Consider the following 24,208-nt stretch of genomic DNA (forward strand, 5'->3'; position numbering starts at 1 on the left):
TTCTACTGGAAACAACATTCCCGTAAGCACATATTCTGTGAGCTAAGAGTAGGCCATGCTTCAGGCTACCATTGCTAGAGGCGTTATCTGGGTGGGGCTGTACACAATTCCTTCATCAGGCTGACATTGCACCACAGGGAAATTCCTTGACAACCAGGCATGAACATATTCCCGGGCATGCTGCTTTCCCTGGCCACAGCTTCACCTCTCAGCTTTTATTATGTGAGTTAGTGAGGTGTTAGAGGTAATGAAGCAGACCCAGAAAGCGCCAGCCAGATCAAAAGCACTGCTCTGCCATATCACTTGAATATTGGTAGGTCTTTTCCGATTTTCTGAGAAGCAGCTTCCAGCACCATCTCTGATCTCTTGATGGGAGGGCCATGATCCTTTTTGTGCAGAGATTTCAGGGTCTGGGGCAAGAACACAAGGGCTACTGATAGGCTCCTTTCTGGTGCAGCTGCCTACATGAAATAACTGTTCAGTGCATATTAAAACCCACTCATGCATCCTGTGCCTTTGTCTGTTTTCTCTGTCTCTCCTCTTTCTAACAGGCACAGGTTCATCCACACTGAGCACAACATCCACTCCAACACAATCAAAACCCACTCCCACTACACCAGAGGAGACTTCCACCAGCACTGCCAGCACCACTGTGCCCCCCAGAAGTACCACCACCACCAGCACTCCATGGACAACCACAACACCCACCCCAACTCCTGACAGTATGTGCCCAAAACCAGTAATTCCCACCAAAACCCCTCTGCCTCCCACTACAGAATCAAAAAATAATTTTCTGGCTCTCTTGTCACTTTTAGCCTTGCTATGGGAATAATGAAGGTACATGAGCACCTGCATTTGTGCATCTGCATGGGATCAGGGGTGGGTGTAACTGGTGGGCATCTGCTGAAAGTGCTTGTGCCCAAAGCTGGTCCTTGGGCTGGCTGCTTCTGAAGGAACTAGGATTCAGGGGCTCTAGGGAGAAGGTATGGGCCTCCCTGACTGTAGAGGGTTCTGAGGAAGGAGGTATTTCATCCTTATGCCCAGATTAGAGAAATGCTGAACTGACGGGAACTTGCTTTTGCTGCTGTTGAACCTCGTTTTTCTGGTGGTGAGAATGTAGTCAGTGAACCCAGTTGTGCAACTGGAGCAGGGCTTGATTTTGTGGCACTGTCATTTCAGACACTGTTTGGGCACAGGCTGTGCAGACTTTCTTCCCATTCTCACCTGTGCTGTCTGTGTGGCTGTTGCTTCCTCTTACCTGTGGTGCTGGCTGTGGGGAGCTTTGAAGGTTTTCCCTTGCAGGATTTGGGGAAAAGACTTCAGTGTGTGGGTAGCTCCTTTCTAGACACAGCAGCTCTGTGTGGCTGGGTTCTACTAGCGGTGCCATTAGCACTTGTCTCTAGCTGTCTGTGTCCTGCTGGGAAGCTGCCCATGTTTTAACAGCAGCAGGTGTCTTGTGGTTCCTTTCCCTGTGTGCACGCCCCTTCCAGTGTCCGTTTTCCCCCTGAGATAGGGCTGTGGTGCAGGTGGGGCCAGAAGCAGAGAGAGTGGCATTAGTCCCTGCTTAGCCCTGCTCCGCATCGTGTGTGGCGCTTATGTGAGTGGTTCTTGCACGTGAGGGGCCATATGAAGCAAAGTGACCTGTGTCACTGTGCGGAGCAGACACACAGCTCGGCAGTGCCTCTGTCCTGATTTGGGCCCAGAGTGGTTTGTAGGGCCAGCAAGGGTAGCAGTGTCTGAGGGTCACTGCTGTGTGCAGTGAATGCCCAGAGCCCCACCCATGAGAGAGGAAATGCCCCGGCTTGTTGTCTCTGTTTCATTTGTTTCTAATTGTTCGTCTTATTGTTGCCTCCCAGTCTGTGAGTGCGTCTGGACGGATTGGATTGATGTCAGTTACCCAAACAGTTCTGACAGAAACAGTGGTGACTACGAAACATTTGACAATATTAAGAAGAGCAACTCCTCCTGGGTCTGTGCAAAAGCTGAGAATATTTCATGCAGAGCAAAAAAGTTCCCTGACGTTCCCATTGCAAATTTAGGGCAGGTCGTGGAATGCAATGTTGACACAGGGCTTATCTGTAACAATAAAGATCAGCAGATAGGAGGTATAATACCAATGCCAATCTGCCTCAATTATGAGATCAGTGTCTGCTGCGTTCCCAACATACCCGAGTGTATTACAACTACCACTGCAAGCACCACAACCTCCTTACCTTCATCCACAACGGGCAGAGTATCAAGAACTACTCCAACGACAGTGACACCAGAGACTCCCAGCGAGACCACCACCACCACAGTGCCCCCCAGCAATACGACCAGCAGCAGCACCCCAAGGACAACTACACCTCTGCCTGTCTCAACAACACCCACCGCAACTACTTCCAGCACATCCATTCCCACACCAACATACACCACCACCCTATCAACTACAGGTACTTCTCTGATCTGTGCTTTCATGTGTGGTATTTCATCCTTGTGGCCAGCCTAGACAGATGTGGAACTGATAGAAAATCTTGCTTTTGCTGCTCTTGGGCATTGTTGTTCTGCTGCCCAGAACAAGCGTGCAGTTGGAGCAGGGCTTGGTAATGTGGCACTAGCACTTCATGTGTTGTTTGTGCAGACATTCTTCCCTTTCTCCTTCTGCTCTGCACTCTCAGTGCTAGTAGTTGGCTGTGGTTATAGACATAGGACAGAATGATTTCCCTGGCACATTTTGTGAATGGTTTCATTCTGCAAACTGCCACTTGCTGTTAATTGTGGTCTTTGGTTGACGATTTAGCTGAAGAGATCAACAAGAATTCTGGAAAGCCCTTTATCAGGCTGTCTTTGTACCACAGGGAAATCCCAGGACAATCAGACAGGAACATATTCACAGAAGAATCCGTCAGCTTGGAAAAGACCTCTGAGATCACTGAGTCCAACCTAGAACCAACACCATGATGTTAACTTGATCATGGCGCTAGTTGCCATGTCCAGTCATTCCTTAAACACCTCCAGGGCAGTGATTGCACCACCTCCCTGGGCAGCCCATTCCCATGTCTACTCATCCTTTCTTTGAAGGAATTTCTCCTAATGCCCAATCTAAATCTTACCTGCTGCAGCTCGAGACTATGTCCTCTGGTCCTGTCGATACATTTTTTCCTCTTATTCTTGAGCATACTTCATTCCCTGAGCACAGCTTCCCCTCTCAGCTCTTACTCCATAAGGTAGTGAGGTATTGGAGGTAATGAGGCTGAGATAGAATTCCCCAGCCAGGTGAAGAGCTCTTACTCCCCCTCATCTCTGACCTATTGGCATATTTTTCTCATGTGGTGAAAAGCACCTTCCAGCACCAACCATGAAAGTAGAAAGGAAAGGCTAGTGATAGGGGCCTTTCATGTGCTATAGGTGTGTGGCAGCTGCCTAACATGCAATTTCTGTTCAGTGCATATTTTGAGTCCCACTCATGCATCTTGTGCCTTTGTCTGTTTTCTCTGTGCTTGCTACTTCTAACAGGCACAGGTTCATCAACACCGAGCACAACATCCCCTCCAACACAGTCAACAACCACGCCCACTGCAACACCAGAGGAGATTTCCACCAGCACTGCCAGGACCACCACAGTGCCCCCAAGCAGCACGACCAGCAGCAGCACCCCAAGGACAACCACAACCACTTCTGGATCACCAACACCCACTCCAACTACTTCAAGCACGTCCATGCCCACACCAACATACACCACCACCCTATCAACTACAGGTACTTCTCTGATCTGTGCTCTCATGTGTTTCTGTGCTATGGGAGAAATGGAGATCCCTTGGCATCTCCATTTTGTGTCTCCGTAGGGTCAGATATTGGATTAATCACTTTCATCCTCTGAAACTACCTGTGCCCAAATGTGGCTCTTGGGCTGGCTATTTCAGAAGGAAATAGGATTCAGTGGTCCCTGGGACGAGCTCTTGGCTTCCCTAACTGAACAGGGCTCTGAAGTGATGTTTTATCCTGGTGCCCAGCTTAGACAAATGCAGAACCAATGGGAAACCTTGCTTTTGCTGCTGTTGAACCTCGTCTTTCAGGCGGTGAGGATGAGTCAGTGGAATCATGTTGTGTAGTAATAGGAGCAGGGCTTGGTTTTGTGGCACTGGCATTTCAGGTGTTTTCACACAGGTGTGCAGAATTTCTTCCTTTGTCTTCCTGCTTTTCCCTATCCCTGTTAATGATTGGCTGTGGTACGAGATGTAGGAAGGAAGGAATCCACTGGCGGGCGTTTGGGAGCAGTTTCACTCTGCAGCCTGCCGCTTACTGTGACCTGTGGTCTTTGGCTGACAAGATCCTGTAGTACTCTGGGAAGCCGTTCATCACACTGACATCACATCAGAGGGAAACCACATGATATATTTCTGTGCATACTTCCTTCTCTGATCATAGCTTCCCCTCAGCTCTTTCTCCATGACTTAGTAATGTTTTTAGGTGATGAGACAGATATAGAAAGCCCTAGCCAAATTACAGACTCAGGTAGGTTGTAAAAGACCTCTGAGATTATCAAGTCCAACCTTTGACCTAACACCACCTTGTCTACTAGACCATAGCTACATCCAGTCTCTTATAAGTATCTCCAGGGACAGTGACTCCACCACCTGCCTGGACAGTCCATTCCATAGCCCAGTCACTTTTTCTGTGTAGACCTTCTTCCTAATGTCCAACCTATACCTCCTCTTAAGGGCACAGCTTGAGACCATGCCCTCTTGTCCTACTTCTAGCTGCCTCTGAGAAGAAACCGATCTCCACCTGGTTACAACCTCCTTTCAGGGAGTTGTAGAGAGCAATAAGATCTCCCCTGAGCCTCCACCTCTCCAGGCTGAACAACCCCAGCTCCCTCAGCTGCTCCTCATGGTGTGCTCCAGTCCCTTCACCACCCTTGTTGCCCTTCTCTGGACACTCTCCAGCACTTCAATATCCTTCCTAAATTGCCCAGAATGGGACACAATACTCAAGGTGCAGCCTCACCAATGCCAATACAGGAGAAGAATCACTTCCCTGGTCCTGCTGGCTGCACTATTCCTGATACAGACCAGGAGGCCATTGGTCTTCTTGGCCACCTGTGTGCACTGCTAGCTCATGTTCAGCCTGCTGTCTATCAGAACTCCCAGCTCCCTCTCTGCCTGACTGCTCTCCAGTCACTCTGTCCCCAGTCTGTAGAGCTGCAGGGGGTTATTGTGGTCAAAGTGCAGGACTCAGTACTTAGTCTTGTTAAAGTTCATCCCGTTCCTTTTGGCCCATCTATCCAGTCTGTCCAGGTCCCTCTGCAGAGCCCTCCTACTCTCCAGCAGATTGACCCTCTCTGCAAACTCGGTGTCATCTGCAAATTTGCTAAGAGTAGGCTAAATCCCCTCATCCAGATCATCACTAAAGATGTTAAAGAGGGCTGGCTCCAACACTGGCCCCTTGGGGACACCACTGGTGACTGGCCACCAACTGGATGCAGCCCAGTCCACCAGCACTCACTGGGCCTGTCCATCCAGACAGTTCCTAACCCAGCAGAAAGTGTACCTGTCCAATCCGTGGGCTGTCAGCTTTTCCAGGAGTATGTTATGGGAGGCAGTGTCAAAGGCTTTGCAGAAGTGGAGACAGACTACATCCACAGCCTTCCCCTCAGCCACTGGGTGGGTCATTTGGTCATAAAAAGAGATTAGATTGAACAGGCAGGACCTGCCCCTCCTAAACTCCTGCTGGTTGGGTCTGATGCCCTGTCTGTTCTGTAGATGCTGTGTGATTACACTCAAGAGGATCTGCTCCATAACCTTGAAGGCATTGAGATCAGGCTGACTGGCCTGTATCCTGGATCTTCCTTCTGGCCTCTCTTGTGGGTGGCTGTCACATTGGCCATCTTCCAGTCATCTGGTCCTCCCCAGTGAACCAGGACTGATAATAAAATGATGGCGAGTGGCTTATTGAGCTCTTTTGCCAACTTCCTCCTCACCCTAGGATGGGTCCCATTTAGTACCATAGATTTGAGAGGATCAAAGTAGCTCAGCAGGTCACTGACTGCTTCCTCATGGATTACAGTGGGGCTTTCTGGCTCCCCATCCCTGCCTACCAGCTCAGGAGGCCAATTGTCCTAAGGGCGACCTGTCTTATTGTTAAAAACTAAGGCAAAGATGGTGTTAAGTACCTCAGCATTTTTCTTCATCTTTGGTAACTATGTTCCTGTCCATGTCCAACAAAGAATGAAGGTTTTTTTTGCCTCTCTTTTTACTATTGATGTATTTATAAAACCATATTTTGTTATCCTTAACAGAGGTGGCCAGATTAAGTCTGAATTGTGCCTTTCCTGTTCTAATTCTATTTCTCCATGACCTCATGACATTCTTAAACACTTCATAAGTTGCCTGTCCTTTTTTCCAAATGTGATAAACTCTCATTTTTTCCTAAAGTTCCTGCAAAAGCACTGCTCTGCCCAGTATCTTGAATATTGGTAGGTATTTCTGATTTTGTGAGAAGCACCTTCCAGCACCATTCCTAGTCACTTTTCTAATGGAGTAGAGCCATGACCCTTTTTGTGCACAGATTTCAAGGAGTCTGCTTTCTAGGGCCAGAAAGCAAGGGATACTGATAGGGGCCTTTCCTGTGCTAAGAGTGGCCTGACCTCTTTACGTCTGTGGCAGTTGCCTAACATGCAATAACTGTTCAGTGCATTTTGAGTCCCATTCATGCATCTTGTGCCTTTGTCTGCTTTCTCTGTCTCTGCTACTTCTAACAGGCACAGGTTCATCGACACTGAGCACAGCATCCCCTCCAACACAATCAACATCCACTCCCACTGCAACACCAGAGGTGACTTCCACTAGTACTGCCAGCACCACTGTGTCCCCCATCAGCACCACCACCACCAGCACCCCAGGGACAACAACAACTGGCTCTGGATCACCAACACCCACCCCACCTTATGAAGGTATGTTTCCAAAACCAAAAATTCCCACCAAATGCCCTCTACCTCCCACTACAGAACCAACAAATAATCCTCTGGCTCTGTTTTCATTTTTGGTCTTGCTCTGGGAGTAGTGGTGTTCTGTGAGTGCCTGCATTTTTGCATTCGTGTGGAACCAGGGATGTGTGTAACTGGTGGACATCTGATGAAAGTGCCTGTGCCCAAAGCAGGTCCTTGGGCTGGCTGCTTCTGAAGGAACAAGGGAAGAAGGCCTTGGCTTCTCTGATTGTACAGGGTTGAGAGGAGGCATATCATCCTTGTGCCCAGCTTAGAGAAATGCTGAAGGGATGAGAAATCTTGCTTTTGCTGCTGTTGGACATCATTGTGCAGCTGGTGATAATGTAGGCATTCTACTGATGTTGTGCAGTTGAAATGGGTTTTGATTACGTGGCATTTTCATTTCAGGCACTGGTTGGGTACAGCTCCACAAATTTCCTTATTTTCTTCTCATTCTTTGCCCTGGGAATAGTTTCAGTCTGCAGTTTGCCACTTGCTGTGAACTGTGATCTTTAGCTGATGTGATCCAGTAGTACTCTGGGAAGCCCTTCATCAAACTGACATCACAGCAGAGGGAAATCAGATGAAAATCCAGCAGGATCATATCCCTAAGAATACTTCCTTCCCTGACCAGAGTTTCCTCTCCCAGCTCTTATGCCAGGATTTAATGAGGCGTGTAGGAAGTGAGGAACAGATAGAAAGCCCCATCAGGATCAAAAGCATTACTCCATTACATCTTTCTGATTTTGTGAGAAGCACCTACCAGCACCCATTCCTGATATCTTGATAGGGAGGAGAGACATAACCCTCTCTGTGCACAGGTTTCAAGGAGTCTCCTTCCAGGGGCTAGAAATGACGGGCTACTGATAGGGGTCATTCCTGTGCTGAGTGGCCCAACCTCTTTATTTCTGTGGCAGCTGCCTAACATGCAGTTTCTGTTTAATGCATGTTTTGAGCCCCACTCATGCATCTTGTGCCTTTGTTTTCTCTGTCCCTGCCGTTTCTAACACGCACAGGTTCATCGACACCGAGCACAATATCCCCTCCAACACAATCAACATCCACTCCCACTACAACACCAGAGGAGACTTCCACCAGCACTGCCAGCACCACTGTGCCCCCCATCAGCACCACCAGCAGCAGCACAGCATGGACAACAACTGTTGCTGGCTCATCAACAACCATCTCAACTACTTCAGGTATATCCATTCCCACACCAACATACACCACCACCCAATCAACTCTAGGTACTTCTGTGTTGTGTGCTCTTGTATGTTTCCTTGCTTTTGGGACAGTAGAAGTCTCTGGGCACCTCCATTTGTGCCTCTGTATGGGCCTGGGGATGGAAATAGATGTTGTGCACCCCTTAGAACTAAGTGGAACCAAATCTGGCGCTTGGGAAAGCTGGTTCCCAGGTGGTGAAAATTCATGAGTTCTGGGGAGAAGGTCTTGAATTCCCTTATGGTACAGGGTTCAAAGGAGGTATTTCATAGTGGTGCCCTACTTTAAATAGATACAGAACTGATGGGAGATCTTGCTTTTGCTGCTCTTGGACCTCATCCCCCAGCTAGGGAGAAGGTAGTCACTGGACATGTGGTGTGCAGTTGGAGTGGGCTTAGTCTTGTTGGAGTGGGCACTGCCATTTCAGGTGCTTTTGGGGAACCACTCTACAGACCTTCTTCCCTACCTCCCATGCATTTGCCCTGTCAGTGCTAGCAGCTAGCACTGGTTGAAGGTGTAGGAAGGAAGGATTCCACTAGCAGCGGCCTAACATGTAATTTCTGTTTAGTGCATTTCCTGTCCCACTCATGTATGTTGTGCCTTTGTCTGTTTTCTCTGTCCCTGCTCTTTCTAACAGGCACAGGTTCATCCACACTGAGCACAACATCCACTTCAACACAATCAAAACCCACTCCCACTACACCAGAGGAGACTTCCACCAGCACTGCCAGCACCACTGTGCCCCCCAGAAGCACCACCACCACCAGCACTCCATGGACAACCACAACACCCACCCCAACTCCTGACAGTATGTGCCCAAAACCAGTAATTCCCACCAAAACCCCTCTGCCTCCCACTACAGAATCAAAAAATAATTTTCTGGCTCTCTTGTCACTTTTAGCCTTGCTATGGGAATAATGAAGGTACATGAGCACCTGCATTTGTGCATCTGCATGGGATCAGGGGTGGGTGTAACTGGTGGGCATCTGCTGAAAGTGCTTGTGCCCAAAGCTGGTCCTTGGGCTGGCTGCTTCTGAAGGAACTAGGATTCAGGGGCTCTAGGGAGAAGGTATGGGCCTCCCTGACTGTAGAGGGTTCTGAGGAAGGAGGTATTTCATCCTTATGCCCAGATTAGAGAAATGCTGAACTGACGGGAACTTGCTTTTGCTGCTGTTGAACCTCGTTTTTCTGGTGGTGAGAATGTAGTCAGTGAACCCAGTTGTGCAACTGGAGCAGGGCTTGATTTTGTGGCACTGTCATTTCAGACACTGTTTGGGCACAGGCTGTGCAGACTTTCTTCCCATTCTCACCTGTGCTGTCTGTGTGGCTGTTGCTTCCTCTTACCTGTGGTGCTGGCTGTGGGGAGCTTTGAAGGTTTTCCCTTGCAGGATTTGGGGAAAAGACTTCAGTGTGTGGGTAGCTCCTTTCTAGACACAGCAGCTCTGTGTGGCTGGGTTCTACTAGCGGTGCCATTAGCACTTGTCTCTAGCTGTCTGTGTCCTGCTGGGAAGCTGCCCATGTTTTAACAGCAGCAGGTGTCTTGTGGTTCCTTTCCCTGTGTGCACGCCCCTTCCAGTGTCCGTTTTCCCCCTGAGATAGGGCTGTGGTGCAGGTGGGGCCAGAAGCAGAGAGAGTGGCATTAGTCCCTGCTTAGCCCTGCTCCGCATCGTGTGTGGCGCTTATGTGAGTGGTTCTTGCACGTGAGGGGCCATATGAAGCAAAGTGACCTGTGTCACTGTGCGGAGCAGACACACAGCTCGGCAGTGCCTCTGTCCTGATTTGGGCCCAGAGTGGTTTGTAGGGCCAGCAAGGGTAGCAGTGTCTGAGGGTCACTGCTGTGTGCAGTGAATGCCCAGAGCCCCACCCATGAGAGAGGAAATGCCCCGGCTTGTTGTCTCTGTTTCATTTGTTTCTAATTGTTCGTCTTATTGTTGCCTCCCAGTCTGTGAGTGCGTCTGGACGGATTGGATTGATGTCAGTTACCCAAACAGTTCTGACAGAAACAGTGGTGACTACGAAACATTTGACAATATTAAGAAGAGCAACTCCTCCTGGGTCTGTGCAAAAGCTGAGAATATTTCATGCAGAGCAAAAAAGTTCCCTGACGTTCCCATTGCAAATTTAGGGCAGGTCGTGGAATGCAATGTTGACACAGGGCTTATCTGTAACAATAAAGATCAGCAGATAGGAGGTATAATACCAATGCCAATCTGCCTCAATTATGAGATCAGTGTCTGCTGCGTTCCCAACATACCCGAGTGTATTACAACTACCACTGCAAGCACCACAACCTCCTTACCTTCATCCACAACGGGCAGAGTATCAAGAACTACTCCAACGACAGTGACACCAGAGACTCCCAGCGAGACCACCACCACCACAGTGCCCCCCAGCAATACGACCAGCAGCAGCACCCCAAGGACAACTACACCTCTGCCTGTCTCAACAACACCCACCGCAACTACTTCCAGCACATCCATTCCCACACCAACATACACCACCACCCTATCAACTACAGGTACTTCTCTGATCTGTGCTTTCATGTGTGGTATTTCATCCTTGTGGCCAGCCTAGACAGATGTGGAACTGATAGAAAATCTTGCTTTTGCTGCTCTTGGGCATTGTTGTTCTGCTGCCCAGAACAAGCGTGCAGTTGGAGCAGGGCTTGGTAATGTGGCACTAGCACTTCATGTGTTGTTTGTGCAGACATTCTTCCCTTTCTCCTTCTGCTCTGCACTCTCAGTGCTAGTAGTTGGCTGTGGTTATAGACATAGGACAGAATGATTTCCCTGGCACATTTTGTGAATGGTTTCATTCTGCAAACTGCCACTTGCTGTTAATTGTGGTCTTTGGTTGACGATTTAGCTGAAGAGATCAACAAGAATTCTGGAAAGCCCTTTATCAGGCTGTCTTTGTACCACAGGGAAATCCCAGGACAATCAGACAGGAACATATTCACAGAAGAATCCGTCAGCTTGGAAAAGACCTCTGAGATCACTGAGTCCAACCTAGAACCAACACCATGATGTTAACTTGATCATGGCGCTAGTTGCCATGTCCAGTCATTCCTTAAACACCTCCAGGGCAGTGATTGCACCACCTCCCTGGGCAGCCCATTCCCATGTCTACTCATCCTTTCTTTGAAGGAATTTCTCCTAATGCCCAATCTAAATCTTACCTGCTGCAGCTCGAGACTATGTCCTCTGGTCCTGTCGATACATTTTTTCCTCTTATTCTTGAGCATACATCATTCCCTGAGCACAGCTTCCTCTCTCAGCTCTTACTCCATAAGGTAGTGAGGTATTGGAGGTAATGAGGCTGAGATAGAATTCCCCAGCCAGGTGAAAAGCTCTTACTCCTCCTCATCTCTGACCTATTGGCATATTTTTCTCATGTGGTGAAAAGCACCTTCCAGCACCAACCGTAAAAGTAGAAAGGCTAGTGATAGGGGCCTTTCATGTGCTATAGGTGTGTGGCAGCTGCCTAACATGCAATTTCTGTTCAGTGCATATTTTGAGTCCCACTCATGCATCTTGTGCCTTTGTCTGTTTTCTCTGTGCTTGCTACTTCTAACAGGCACAGGTTCATCAACACCGAGCACAACATCCCCTCCAACACAGTCAACAACCACGCCCACTGCAACACCAGAGGAGATTTCCACCAGCACTGCCAGGACCACCACAGTGCCCCCAAGCAGCACGACCAGCAGCAGCACCCCAAGGACAACCACAACCACTTCTGGATCACCCACTCCAACTACTTCAAGCACGTCCATGCCCACACCAACATACACCACCACCCTATCAACTACAGGTACTTCTCTGATCTGTGCTCTCATGTGTTTCCATGCTATGGGAGAAATGGAGATCTCTGGGCACCTCCATTTGTGTCCCTGTGTGGGATTAGGGTTGGGATTAATTCCTGTGCATCCCCTGAAATGACATGTGCCCAAAACTGTCTTTTGGACTGTCTGTATCAGAAGTGTTGAGGATTCAGTCATTGTTGGGAAAAGGTCCTGGCTTCCCTGATAGTACATTGCTCTAAAGAATAGTCTATTCTAGTCATGTTTGGTTTAGACAGATGTGGAACTGATGGGAAATCTTGCATTTGCTGCTGTTGAACCTTGTATTTCAGCTGTCAAGATTGTAGCCAGCGGACCAATGATGTGCAATTGGAGCATGTCTTGGTCTCGTAGCAATGCCATTTCAGGCCCTGTTTGGGTGGAGCTATGCAGACCTTCCTTCATTTCCTCCTGCTACTCTGCACTGTCAATACTAATGATTGGCAGTGGTTGTAAATCTTGGAAAGAAAACCTGTACAGTAGGCTTCTGAGAAACCACTTGCTGTGAATTGTGGTCTTTGGCTGATGCTTTAGCTGAAGAGATCAACAAGAATTCTGGAAAGCCCTTTATCAGACTGTCTTTGTACCACAGGGAAATCCCAGGACAATCAGACAGGAACATATTCACAGAAGAATCCGTCAGCTTGGAAAAGACCTCTGAGATCACTGAGTCCAACCTAGAACCAACACCATGATGTTAACTTGATCATGGCGCTAGTTGCCATGTCCAGTCTTTCCTTAAACACCTCCAGGGCAGTGATTCCACCACCTCCCTGGGCAGCCCATTCCCATGTCTACTCATCCTTTCTTTGAAGAAATTTCTCCTAATGCCCAATCTAAATCTTACCTGCTGCAGCTCGAGACTATGTCCTCTGGTCCTGTCGATACATTTTTTCCTCTTATTCTTGAGCATACTTCATTCCCTGAGCACAGCTTCCTCTCTCAGCTCTTACTCCATAAGGTAGTGAGGTATTGGAGGTAATGAGGCTGAGATAGAATTCCCCAGCCAGGTGAAGAGCTCTTACTCCCCCTCATCTCTGACCTATTGGCATATTTTTCTCATGTGGTGAAAAGCACCTTCCAGCACCAACCGTGAAAGTAGAAAGGAAAGGCTAGTGATAGGGGCCTTTCATGTGCTATAGGTGTGTGGCAGCTGCCTAACATGCAATTTCTGTTCAGTGCATATTTTGAGTCCCACTCATGCATCTTGTGCCTTTGTCTGTTTTCTCTGTGCTTGCTACTTCTAACAGGCACAGGTTCATCAACACCGAGCACAACATCCCCTCCAACACAGTCAACAACCACGCCCACTGCAACACCAGAGGAGATTTCCACCAGCACTGCCAGCACCACCACAGTGCCCCCAAGCAGCACTACCAGCAGCAGCACCCCAAGGACAACCACAACCACTTCTGGATCACCAACACCCACTCCAACTACTTCAAGCACGTCCATGCCCACACCAACATACACCACCACCCTATCAACTACAGGTACTTCTCTGATCTGTGCTCTCATGTGTTTCCATGCTATGGGAGAAATGGAGATCTCTGGGCACCTCCATTTGTGTCCCTGTGTGGGATTAGGGTTGGGATTAATTCCTGTGCATCCCCTGAAATGATATGTGCCCAAAGCTGTCTTTTGGACTGTCTGTATCAGAAGTGTTGAGGATTCAGTCATTGTTGGGAAAAGGTCCTGGCTTCCCTGATAGTACATTGCTCTAAAGAATAGTCTATTCTAGTCATGTTTGGTTTAGACAGATGTGGAACTGATGGAAATCTTGCATTTGCTGCTGTTGAACCTTGTCTTTCAGCTGTCAAGATTGTAGCCAGCGGACCAATGATGTGCAATTGGAGCATGTCTTGGTCTCGTAGCAATGCCATTTCAGGCCCTGTTTGGGTGGAGCTATGCAGACCTTCCTTCATTTCCTCCTGCTACTCTGCACTGTCAATACTAATGATTGGCAGTGGTTGTAAATCTTGGAAAGAAAACCTGTACAGTAGGCTTCTGAGAAACCACTTGCTGTGAATTTTGGTCTTTGGCTGATGCTTTAGCTGAAGAGATCAACAAGAATTCTGGAAAGCCCTTTATCAGACTGTCATTGCACCACAGGGAAATCCCAAGACAATCAGACAGGAACATATTCACAGAATCAGTCAGCTTGGAAAAAACCTCTGAGATCACTGAGTCCAATCTAGAACCAACATCATGATGTTAACTTGATCATGGTGCTAGTTGTCATGTCCAGTCTTTCCTTAAACACCTCCAGGGCAGTGACTCCACCACCTCCCTGGGCAGCCCATTCCCATGTCTACTCATCCTTTCTTTGAAGAAATTTCTCCTAATGCCCAATCAAAATCTTACCTGCTGCACCTCGAGACTATGTCCTCTTGTCCTGTCGATATATTTGTCTTCTTTTTCTTGTGCATACTTCATTCCCTGAGCACAACTTCCCCTGTCAGCTCTTACTCCATAAGGTAGTGAAGTGTTTAGGTAATGAAGTATAGGTAGAATTCCCAAGGAATCACAGAATCGGTGTTTGTCCTCATCCCTTGCCTATTGTTAGGTATTTCTGATTTTGTGAGAAGCACCTTCCAGCACCTTCCCTAATCTCTTGCTATGACAGGAGGGCAATGATCCCATCTGTGAATGGATTTGCAAGGAACCTATTTTCTTTGAGTAGAAAGAAAAGGCTGGTGATAGGTGCTATTCCTGTGCTTAGGGTGGGCCAGCCTCTTTACTTCTACAGCAGCTGCCTAACATGCAATTTCTGTTCAGTGCATTTTGAGCCCCACTCATGCATCTTGTGCCTTTGTCTGTTTTCTCTGTCTCTGCTGCTTCTAACAGGCACAGGTTCATCAACACCGAGCACAACATCCCCTCCAACACAATCAACAACCACTCCCACTGCAACACCAGAGGTGACTTCCACCAGCACTGCCAGCACCACTGTGCCCCCAAGCAGCACCACTAGCAGCAGCACGCCATGGACAACCACAACCACTTCTGGATCACCAACACCCACTCCAACTACTTCAAGCACATCCTTGCCCACACCAACATACACCACCACCCTATCAACTACAGGTACTTCTGCGTTTTGTGTTCTTGTGTGTTCCTGTTCTTTGGGAGCAATAGAATTCCCTGGGCACCTCCATTTGTGCCTCTCTATGGTATCTGGCATGGCTGTAAACTTCTGAGTGTTCCATGAACTGTCCTGTACCTGAAGCCAACCCTTGGACTGGTTATTTCTGACATGTTGAGGGCTCAGGGGTCCTTTGGAGAAGGTCTTGGCTTCCCTGACTCAGCAGGCCTCCAAACAGGTATTTCATGCTGGTGCCCAATATCATACAGACACTGAACTGGTGGAAAGTTTTGCTTTTGCTGCTGTTGGACCTCATTCTTCAGTTCTCAAGAGCGAATTTAGTGGACCAGTGTTGTGTAATTGGAGTGGTGCTTTGATTTTTTTGGCACTGTCATTTCATGCACTCTTTGGGCACAGCTGTGCAAACACTCCTCCCCTTCTCCTCCTGCTTTGACCTGTCAGTGCTAACTTTTGGCAGTAGTTCTTTATCTAGGAAGGAATGGTTTCCCTATATGGATTTTGGGAATAGTTTCACTCTGCAGACTGCCACTTGCTATGAACTGTAGTCTTTGGCTGATGACATCCACTGTTACTCTGGGAAGCCAATCATGAGGGTGACATCAGGACAAGTACCTGACAGACAGGCAGGACCATACTGCTGTGTGTGCTTTCTGTTCTCTTCACAGCTTCCCCTCTCAGCTCTTACTACCTGAGTTAGGAAGATGTTCTACGTAATGAGGCAGACACAGAAAGCATCAGCCAGATCAAACCCATTACTCCTCCTCATCTCTTACGTGTTAGTAGGTCTTTCTGAATTTTTTAAAAGAACCTTCTAGCACCATCCCTAGTCTGTTTAGTAGGAAAGGAGGGCTGAGACCAATGGATTTACAGAGTGCTTTCTGGGGGCAGAAATGAAGGCCTAATGATGCAGGTTGTTCCTGTGCTAAGAGTGGCCTGACTGCTCTAGGTCTGTGGCAGCTGCCTAACATGAAATAACTGTTCAGTGCATTTTGAGTCCCACTCATGCATCTTGTGCCTTTGTTTTCTCTGTCCCTGCTACTTCTAACATGCACAGGTTCATCGACACCGAGCACAGCATCCCCTCCAACACCATCAACACCCACTCCCACTGCAACACCAGAGGAGATTTCCACCAGCACTGCCAGCACCACCACAGTGCCCCCAAGCAGCACCACCAGCAGCAGCACCCCAAGGACAACCACAACCACTTCTGGATCACCAACACCCACTCCAACTACTTCAAGCACATCCTTGCCCACACCAACATACACCACCACCAAATCAACTCCAGGTGCTTTTGATTTTTGTGTTCTCATGTATTCCCTTTTTTGGGGGAGTAACAGAGGTTCATGAGCAACTCCATTTCACAGAGGGATTTCACAGATTATTCTGAGTTGGAATGGCCCTTACCAGGACTGAACCCATAGCCTTGGTGTTATTTGCACCATGATCTAAGCAGCTGAGCTAATCTCAGGGACTACTTCTGCCTTTCTATGGGATCAGGGATGGGTATAACTACTGAGCTACCCCTGAAGGTGCCTTTGCTCAGAGTTGGTCCTTGGGATGGTCATTCCAGAAGGAGCAAAAGTTCAGGGGTTCTGGGGAGAAGTTCTTGGCCTTTCTTACTCAACAGGGCTCTGGGAAGGTATTTCATCCTGATACCCAGGTTAGACAGATGCTGAATTGATGGGAAATCTTGCTTTTACTGCTGTTGGACCTTGTCCTTCAGCTGGCCAGAATACAGTCAATGGATCTATGGTATACAGTTGGAGCGGGGCTTCTGTTTTCTGCCACTGGTATTTTATGCAGTTTGATCATAGTTGTGAAAACTTTCCTCCAATTTTTCTCCTGCTTTTCCCTGTCAATCCTAAGGTTTGGCAGTGGATCTAGATGTAGGAAGGAAGGATTCCCCTGGCAGGTTTTTGAGAACAGTTTCACTCTGCAGACTGCCACTTGCTGTGAACTGTGGACTTTGACTGATGAGATCCACAAGAACTCTTGGATGTCCTTCATCAGACTGACATTCCACTGCAGGGAAATCCCATTACAATCAGGCAGGACTGTATTGCTGTGCATATTTCATTCCCTGGCCACAGCTTCTCCTCTCAGCTTTTGCCCCATGATTTAGTGAGTTGTTTAGGTAGTGAGGCAGAGATAGAAATCTGCAGCCTGATCCAAATCACTGCTCTTTTTCCTCTCTTACCTACTGGTAGGTCTTTCTGATTTTGTGAGAGGCAACTTCCAGCACCATCCCTAAACTCCTTACTAGGATAGAAGGGCCATGACTCTGTCTGTGAACGGATTTCCAAGGAACATGTTTTCTTGGGGCACAGAGGAAGAGCTAGTGATAGGGACCTTTCATGTGCTAAGAGTGGGCAGCTCTACATCTGCAGCAACTGCTCTAGGTCTGTGGCAGCTGCCAAACATGCAATTTCTGTTCAGTGCATATTGAGTCCCACTCATGCATCTGATGCCTTTGTCTGTTTTTTCTGTCCCTGCTCTTTCTAACAGGCACAGGTTCATCAACACCAAGCACAACATCCCCTCCAACACAGTCAACAACCACACCCACTGCAACACCAGAGGAGACTTCCACCAGCACTGCCAGGACCACCACTGTGCCACCTAGCACCACCACCACCAGCGGCAGCACCCCGTGGACAACCACAACCATTGCTGTCTCATCAACACCCACCTCACCTCCAGTGGGTATTACCACCAGGACCCCTCAGGCTCCAACCACATTACCAATAGGTAATTCCGTGACTTTCTTTTCCTTTGTTGGTTTGAGAAGTTTGAATTTATTGGCAGCTTAACATATATCTTAGTTTCTGTATTCGGCAGGAGGGTAGTTCATGCGTATCTCCAAAAAATCACAGAAAGCTAACATTTCTGAAGCAATGTCCGTCTCCTCTACTGTCCCAGGGAACCTTCCTCTGTGAGAATGCATGAACACATAAAGAAGTTTTCCTGTCCTCACCTAAATGTGATTTAATTTTCATTGACAGGCTCTCTTTGTGGACTATGTGGGCAGAAACTCTGTGTCTTACTGCCTCCAGTATTATTACTGCACTCTTATTACATACACAGCAATTCTCCATCTGACATTGGTCAAGCTATGCTATAAAAGCACCAACAGATGGCTCTGAGGCTGGCCTCTGAGTTTCTTGAACACTTTTAAAAATACTAATCAAATACTATTTTAAAGGATTCTGCATTAGTATCCATAATGAAAAGTGGCCATGTGAAAAAAAAAAGGCAGAAAAGTGAATTTGGATTTTCTAGCACCCCAAAATATCTCATGAGTTAGTTCTCTTAAAGGCCTGGGAACTGCTCAGTTCTGTTAGAATCAAACAACTGAGCCTAAGCAATGGTGCTATGACTGTCCCATATGAAGTAGCATGGGGACAATGGTCTGTCCACAGAATATAGTATGATAACAATACAGAATTAACCAAAAAGTTCACTGATCATTTACCACTCAAGTGGCTTCCCCTGGATTTAGTACTGCTGAACTCTTCTCTGAGTATGAAGTTAGTTAGCTGTTCCATCTGACACTGATTGTTGATAAAGTGTTTATATCAACCTCTCCTATGGAAGATGTAGGAGATTTTTCAAATAATCTCTCTGTAATGCAAAAACCATTTATAAAGCAGTTTTTGCTTTATTCCTTCCTAAAGACTATGTTTATATTTGTTGAATTACATATGCTTATTAGAAAATGAGATGAGGTTACAAAGAAAATGCGAATTCCCTACTTAAAATACTGTGTTTTCTCCCTGTCATAAAGTGGGTCCAAGTGAATCAGAGATACCAACAAAGACAAGTACTCCAGTTACTCCTTCAGCTACTCCACTACCAACAAGTAAAACAACAGAAACTGGAAGTACAGGGATTACTGGAAGCACCACTGTTCAACAGACAACATCACCGATGTCAACAAGCCCAGAGACAGTCACCACTTCTAAAGTAACTAAAACAACATCAACCCCCAAAACCACCACTTCAGGTCCCACACCCTCAACATCCACCAGCACCACACCAGTGACAGAAACATCTACCCGTGAGACCATTACCACCAGGACCCCAAGCCCTCCAACAGGGTCACATACCACCCCTGTCAGCACCACAACCTCAGGACCAGGCAGCACTTCTGTAGCACCACCACCAATATCAACAACCCCACTTACAGCCACCACTTCTGAAGTCACTGAAACAGAATTGACCACAAAAACCACTTCTTCAGACCACACACTCTCCACTCTCACTACTCCAGCAACATCGTCTGCCATCGTTATCACCACAACTTCAGGACCATCCTCACTGGAGACTACTCCTGGCAGTACTGCATCCGTGCCATCAGTATCAACCAGCACTGTTCCAGTCACCACCTCTGGTACTACTCCAACAGAAACATTTACCACCACTTCAGGGACCACCTCTAGCAGTTTTAACATAAGCACTGCAACCACCACATCCACCACCTTTGAAACTGTTTCTCCCGGCTCATCTAGTACCTCTGGACCAACTGCAACATCAACTGCTGTCACCACTACAGGAAGTTCTACATACAGTACAGTTACTCCAGGCTCAAGTTCAACTACAGGTCTCACACCAACTACTCCTAAAAAAATTTGTTCTATTTTTCCTAATGAATCTTATGAGGTGAGTAGAATTAATGTTTTTTTAGCATTCTGATTTGGATGGAGACTAAACACATAACTTGAATGTTAGTAACCTACATAGCAAGCATTAAACTGGATAGAAAGGGAAGATTCAGTCTGTTATATTTCTTTCTGTTTCCTTGGGTATTAGCAAGACTTCTAATTATATTCAGATTGATACCTTATATACTGCTATTAGTTCTTCAAGGATAGTTTTTAGAAAGCTTTCTTCAAGGAGGTAGATCAGTGTTCAAGGTTTCTCTTTATTGTACGATAACTTTGATGAAGAGATAACCAAGAGCTAAGTGGTGCTAACCTGTTTTCTATTTCTGCTTTTGACTAGATCCAGAGTGGTAAAAGTTGTGAGCTTACAGTGCAGCCCAACAAGAAACCAGAGGACTGAATTTGTCTGAGTTTGGAATGAGTCATACTTGTTCATATTCTGGTTTCAGGAAAGCACTGTGAAACAGATCACCACATTCAAATGCTCGTCAAATTGGCTCAGACTTCTAATTTTCTTTTTGAACTCTCCATCTCTGACTCAGAGAAATTAATGTCTTGTACCATTCTAAAGCCTTCTCACATCTTAGATGCCTACCAACTTGCTCAGTAGATCTGCAGGAATAAAAATTATACATGGTTGAAAAACTGGTGAAAGATAAAAAAAATGCATACAATCACTATGCATGCGCATAACCACCTTGGACATTTCTCTCCAAAGAACTGATGTTCATTGTAGCTTTAGCTGTTAATCTGTTCTGAACATTCATGAAAGGGAATTGATCATATATTGAACATTGATATTGACCAATGTCTTTTATTTTTGCTTAGAGAGGCTGTCTAGGTGCTGAGGTTAGGTCAAACATCTAACTTTTTGATAGCTGAGGCTTGAAAAGATGATCCCTATTTCAGTTTAGTGGCTTGACTTTTGTAAGTATTGCTTTTCACTTAACAGCTCTCAGTTTGCTAGCTCATCTTCCAGGCCTAGACAGTGCTGGTCAATGTACTTCCTGTTTTCAGATTTCTGGTGGGGAAAAAGTTGTGATGAAACATATGGTATTTTAAAAATCTGCAAAAGATAATCAGTCTCACTGCTTCATAAGGTCTCTCTCTGTCTTCCCCCTCTCCCTCTCTATTCAAACACAGCAAGGTGAATCATGGTGGCTCTGTAACTGCACTAAGGCAATATGTATAGAAGACAATATCGTCCAGGTGATTCCCATAATCTGTAATCCACCTCCTAAACCTACCTGTACCAATGGACTTTCTCCTGTACCAGTTATTGATGAGGATGGATGCTGTTGGCACTGGGAGTGTGATTGTAAGTATATATTTTGAATATTTAATCTCCTGTGGGAACAATCATAGAATCATAGAATCGATTGGGTTGGAAAAGACCTCCAAGATCATCGAGTTCCACCCTTGGTCCAACCCTAGTTCATTTACTAGATCATGGCACCCAGCGCCACATCCAATCTGCATTTAAAGATCTCTAGGGATGGTGAATCCACCACCTCTTGCTACTGTCAAGACCAATAATATTTATCAGGGGACAAGTATTGCACAAGGCTGTGACCCTCAGTCTTCTAGTGTGGGTCAGTTTGGAGTGTTTCATTGATTCTTTTGAGGTACTTGAGGTATTTGCTTAAGTTGCCATCATTTCTACATAACTACTGGATTAGTAGAATAAAATGGTCTCCTAAAGAAAGATTTAAATGTCCAGATGTAGACTATAGGCTAGAAGCCTATATATAAGTTCCTTGTTCAGACTGCTGGTAAAGATGTATCTGTGGTACAGTCAATTCTATTCTCAGTTGCCTGTCAGTAATGTCAGATGAACTGTGCCTTGAAAGTACCTGTTTTTCTATTGATGACTTCTACATAGTGACCTCGTGCATTGGCAAAAACACATAAAAATTTAAATGCTTAAAGTTTGATGAGATGATTCCCATGCCTACAGATTTTGTTTGTAGTCTGATCTGATTCTGTATATTGTCATAAGAGTTTAACTTAGCTGTATGTTTTTTTAGGCTACTGCACTGGCTGGGGAGACCCACATTACATGACTTTTGATGGACTGTACTACAGCTATCAAGGGAATTGTACATATGTCCTTGTGGAAGAGATTAATAAGACAGTTGACAACTTTGGTGTCTACATTGATAACTACCATTGTGAGGCACATGATGTGGTGTCCTGTCCTCGAACACTCATTGTGAGACACGAGACTCAGGAAGTGAGGTTGACAACAGCAAAACCGAATACTCTACAAGTAGAGGTATTACAGAATGTTACCACTGATTTCTTGATTCAAATATTAATATCACATCAACATGATAATTATATTCACAACGTTTGGAAAAAAAATTAAAACTAATCTGTGTTTTAGGTTCAATAGCAGTTTAGATTGTAAAATAGGACTGGTCTGAAGGACTGGTTTTTCGGTTCTGAATACAGGGGGAAAAATTCTGCAATCTCTTGTCTTTTTGATCTCGAATATTTGCAGTGTCCTATCTCTTCCAAATACACAAGTGTGGACAAATTACTAAGAGTTAAGGATATGAAATAAGTTAATTTATCATTAACATTAATGTAACAAAGCAAGCAGTAAATGTTGAATGGGAGAAGGTAAGGTAAAGTAGTCATAACAATAAAGTATTGACCTTCTTAAGCATTTTTAGAAGTACCATTACTAGTTTTGATTTGTGTCACCTTTTAAATGTTTTTGAATAGGGACACTTATACATTTAAATCATTGCTAAACATGATGTCCCAGCTTTGGGGCTTCAAAGTTAGAGGAGAAGTGTTTGGTGGTTTTCTGTAGCTTTTTGCTGTGTATTTGGTTTATTTTGTACATTATTGTTTGAGAATATTACAAGTTAGGTTGCAGCAGATTGTTGAAAATTCACAACATTTAGACCTTTTTTTTTTTTGTGTGTCTAAAGCAAAGAAATCTACCGTTGCTGAGTAAAAGTAGTAGTGCTAGTTCACAGAATCACAGAATCATACCATGGCTACTGTATTAAATAAATAATGCAGATTTACTCTTATTTCTTTCATTTAATTTTCCTACAAGCATGTTCCCTTTATTCCAAGAGAGTTAAAACTTTATACGTCATTAATTTGGGAGAATTTTATATTTCACATTCACAAGATATCCTCAGTGCCATAGCCACTCTAATAAATCTGTTGACTATTAGGATTTAGCAAGTTTAAACCTTGATTTTTAGCCTAATTTATCAGAGGTTGATGGGATTATTTTTGGCTCATAGAAGAAAATTTTGGCTTACCAGTAGCATAACAGGAAACACAAGGACACTTGTTACAAGTGAAAAGGATATTATCTACCTTTAAATTCTACCTGTAATGCAAAGGAACAGTCTATTGTTTCCTAGAGTCAAACTAATATGCCTCTTTTCTGCTTTCCTTTGTTTATTAGGTGACAGTAAACAACCAGCTAGTGGCTTTGCCTTATAAAAAGTTTGGTGTCAGCATTTATGAGTCAGGCATAAATCGCGTTGTGGAAATTTCTGAGCTAAAAATGAATGTGACCTACAATGGCTTGTCCTTTTCTATCAGAATGCCCTACAGCCTGTTTGGAAACAACACTCAGGGGCAGTGTGGTAAGGCTTGCTCTTGTGATTTTTGTACTCTAGAAAACCACAATGACAGCCCTGCTAAAAAAGTGAATGGAATTTGGTAACAAATCTATGAGTTGAATTCTTTCTCCCCTTACCACTCTTAGGTACTTGCAATAACAATACAGCAGATGACTGCATGTTGCCAAATGGAAAAATTGCAGAAAACTGTGAAACCATGGCAGATCATTGGCAAGTTGTTGATCCCTCCAAACCACAGTGCTCTCCAGGTCTAATTCCTACAAGTTCACCTAGCACAACCCCAACAGAGCCTTGCAAAGAATCTTCCATCTGCAAGCTTCTTTTGGGAAGGTAGATATTCCTCTTGGTTTTACAAGCCTTTGGTCTTCAATTTAAGTGGAAATTTTAGGATGAAAAGTGTTTCTACCTTTATTTCTTGTAGCTTTATGGATTGCTTCCACTCCTTTTGCTTCTAGTTTTTATTCTTTGCTTACAGTTTCTTTCAACCCTCTGGCTGCTACATAAACCTTGGTTCTTCTACACTCTCTGCCCTCTCCTGTCCTATGCTCTTTCCTTTTTCATATACACTTAGCAGAAAACAGAGTCCATCTGAAAACAAAATTAAAAACAAACAAACAAAATATCTTTAGAGAGTTAGCCCATGATTGTACCCAGTAATATTGGTGTAGCTCCTGGACTGAAAATATTGGTATCAGAGTGTTTTGTGGGTGAATGGAGAATACTTTAAGATATATTGGAAAGTTACAATCTGGATAAATACCCTCAATAGTCCATGTCCACATCGCCTTAATC

The 24,208-nt window shown here is 45.7% G+C and overlaps 1 protein-coding gene across 1 annotated transcript in view; it reads left to right on the forward strand.

Annotated features, from left to right (window-relative positions):
• MUC2 (mucin 2, oligomeric mucus/gel-forming) overlaps nucleotides 1-24,208 on the forward strand; it is a 59,216-nt gene that overhangs the window by 26,806 nt on the left and 8,202 nt on the right. The window contains exons 31-48 of the mRNA XM_071559311.1: nucleotides 552-722; nucleotides 1,857-2,432; nucleotides 3,496-3,738; nucleotides 4,975-5,646; nucleotides 6,740-6,931; nucleotides 7,981-8,163; nucleotides 8,823-8,993; nucleotides 10,128-10,703; nucleotides 11,762-11,998; nucleotides 13,277-13,519; nucleotides 14,874-15,113; nucleotides 16,187-16,423; nucleotides 17,644-17,886; nucleotides 18,923-19,797; nucleotides 20,943-21,117; nucleotides 21,827-22,074; nucleotides 23,236-23,419; nucleotides 23,542-23,746. Coding sequence (XP_071415412.1) covers nucleotides 552-722; nucleotides 1,857-2,432; nucleotides 3,496-3,738; nucleotides 4,975-5,646; nucleotides 6,740-6,931; nucleotides 7,981-8,163; nucleotides 8,823-8,993; nucleotides 10,128-10,703; nucleotides 11,762-11,998; nucleotides 13,277-13,519; nucleotides 14,874-15,113; nucleotides 16,187-16,423; nucleotides 17,644-17,886; nucleotides 18,923-19,797; nucleotides 20,943-21,117; nucleotides 21,827-22,074; nucleotides 23,236-23,419; nucleotides 23,542-23,746 — 5,671 coding nt within the window. The remainder of the gene's footprint in view (nucleotides 1-551; nucleotides 723-1,856; nucleotides 2,433-3,495; nucleotides 3,739-4,974; nucleotides 5,647-6,739; nucleotides 6,932-7,980; nucleotides 8,164-8,822; nucleotides 8,994-10,127; nucleotides 10,704-11,761; nucleotides 11,999-13,276; nucleotides 13,520-14,873; nucleotides 15,114-16,186; nucleotides 16,424-17,643; nucleotides 17,887-18,922; nucleotides 19,798-20,942; nucleotides 21,118-21,826; nucleotides 22,075-23,235; nucleotides 23,420-23,541; nucleotides 23,747-24,208) is intronic.

Source organism: Pithys albifrons, chromosome 6 (genome assembly GCF_047495875.1).
Source record: "Pithys albifrons albifrons isolate INPA30051 chromosome 6, PitAlb_v1, whole genome shotgun sequence".
Taxonomy (NCBI): Eukaryota; Metazoa; Chordata; class Aves; order Passeriformes; family Thamnophilidae; genus Pithys; species Pithys albifrons.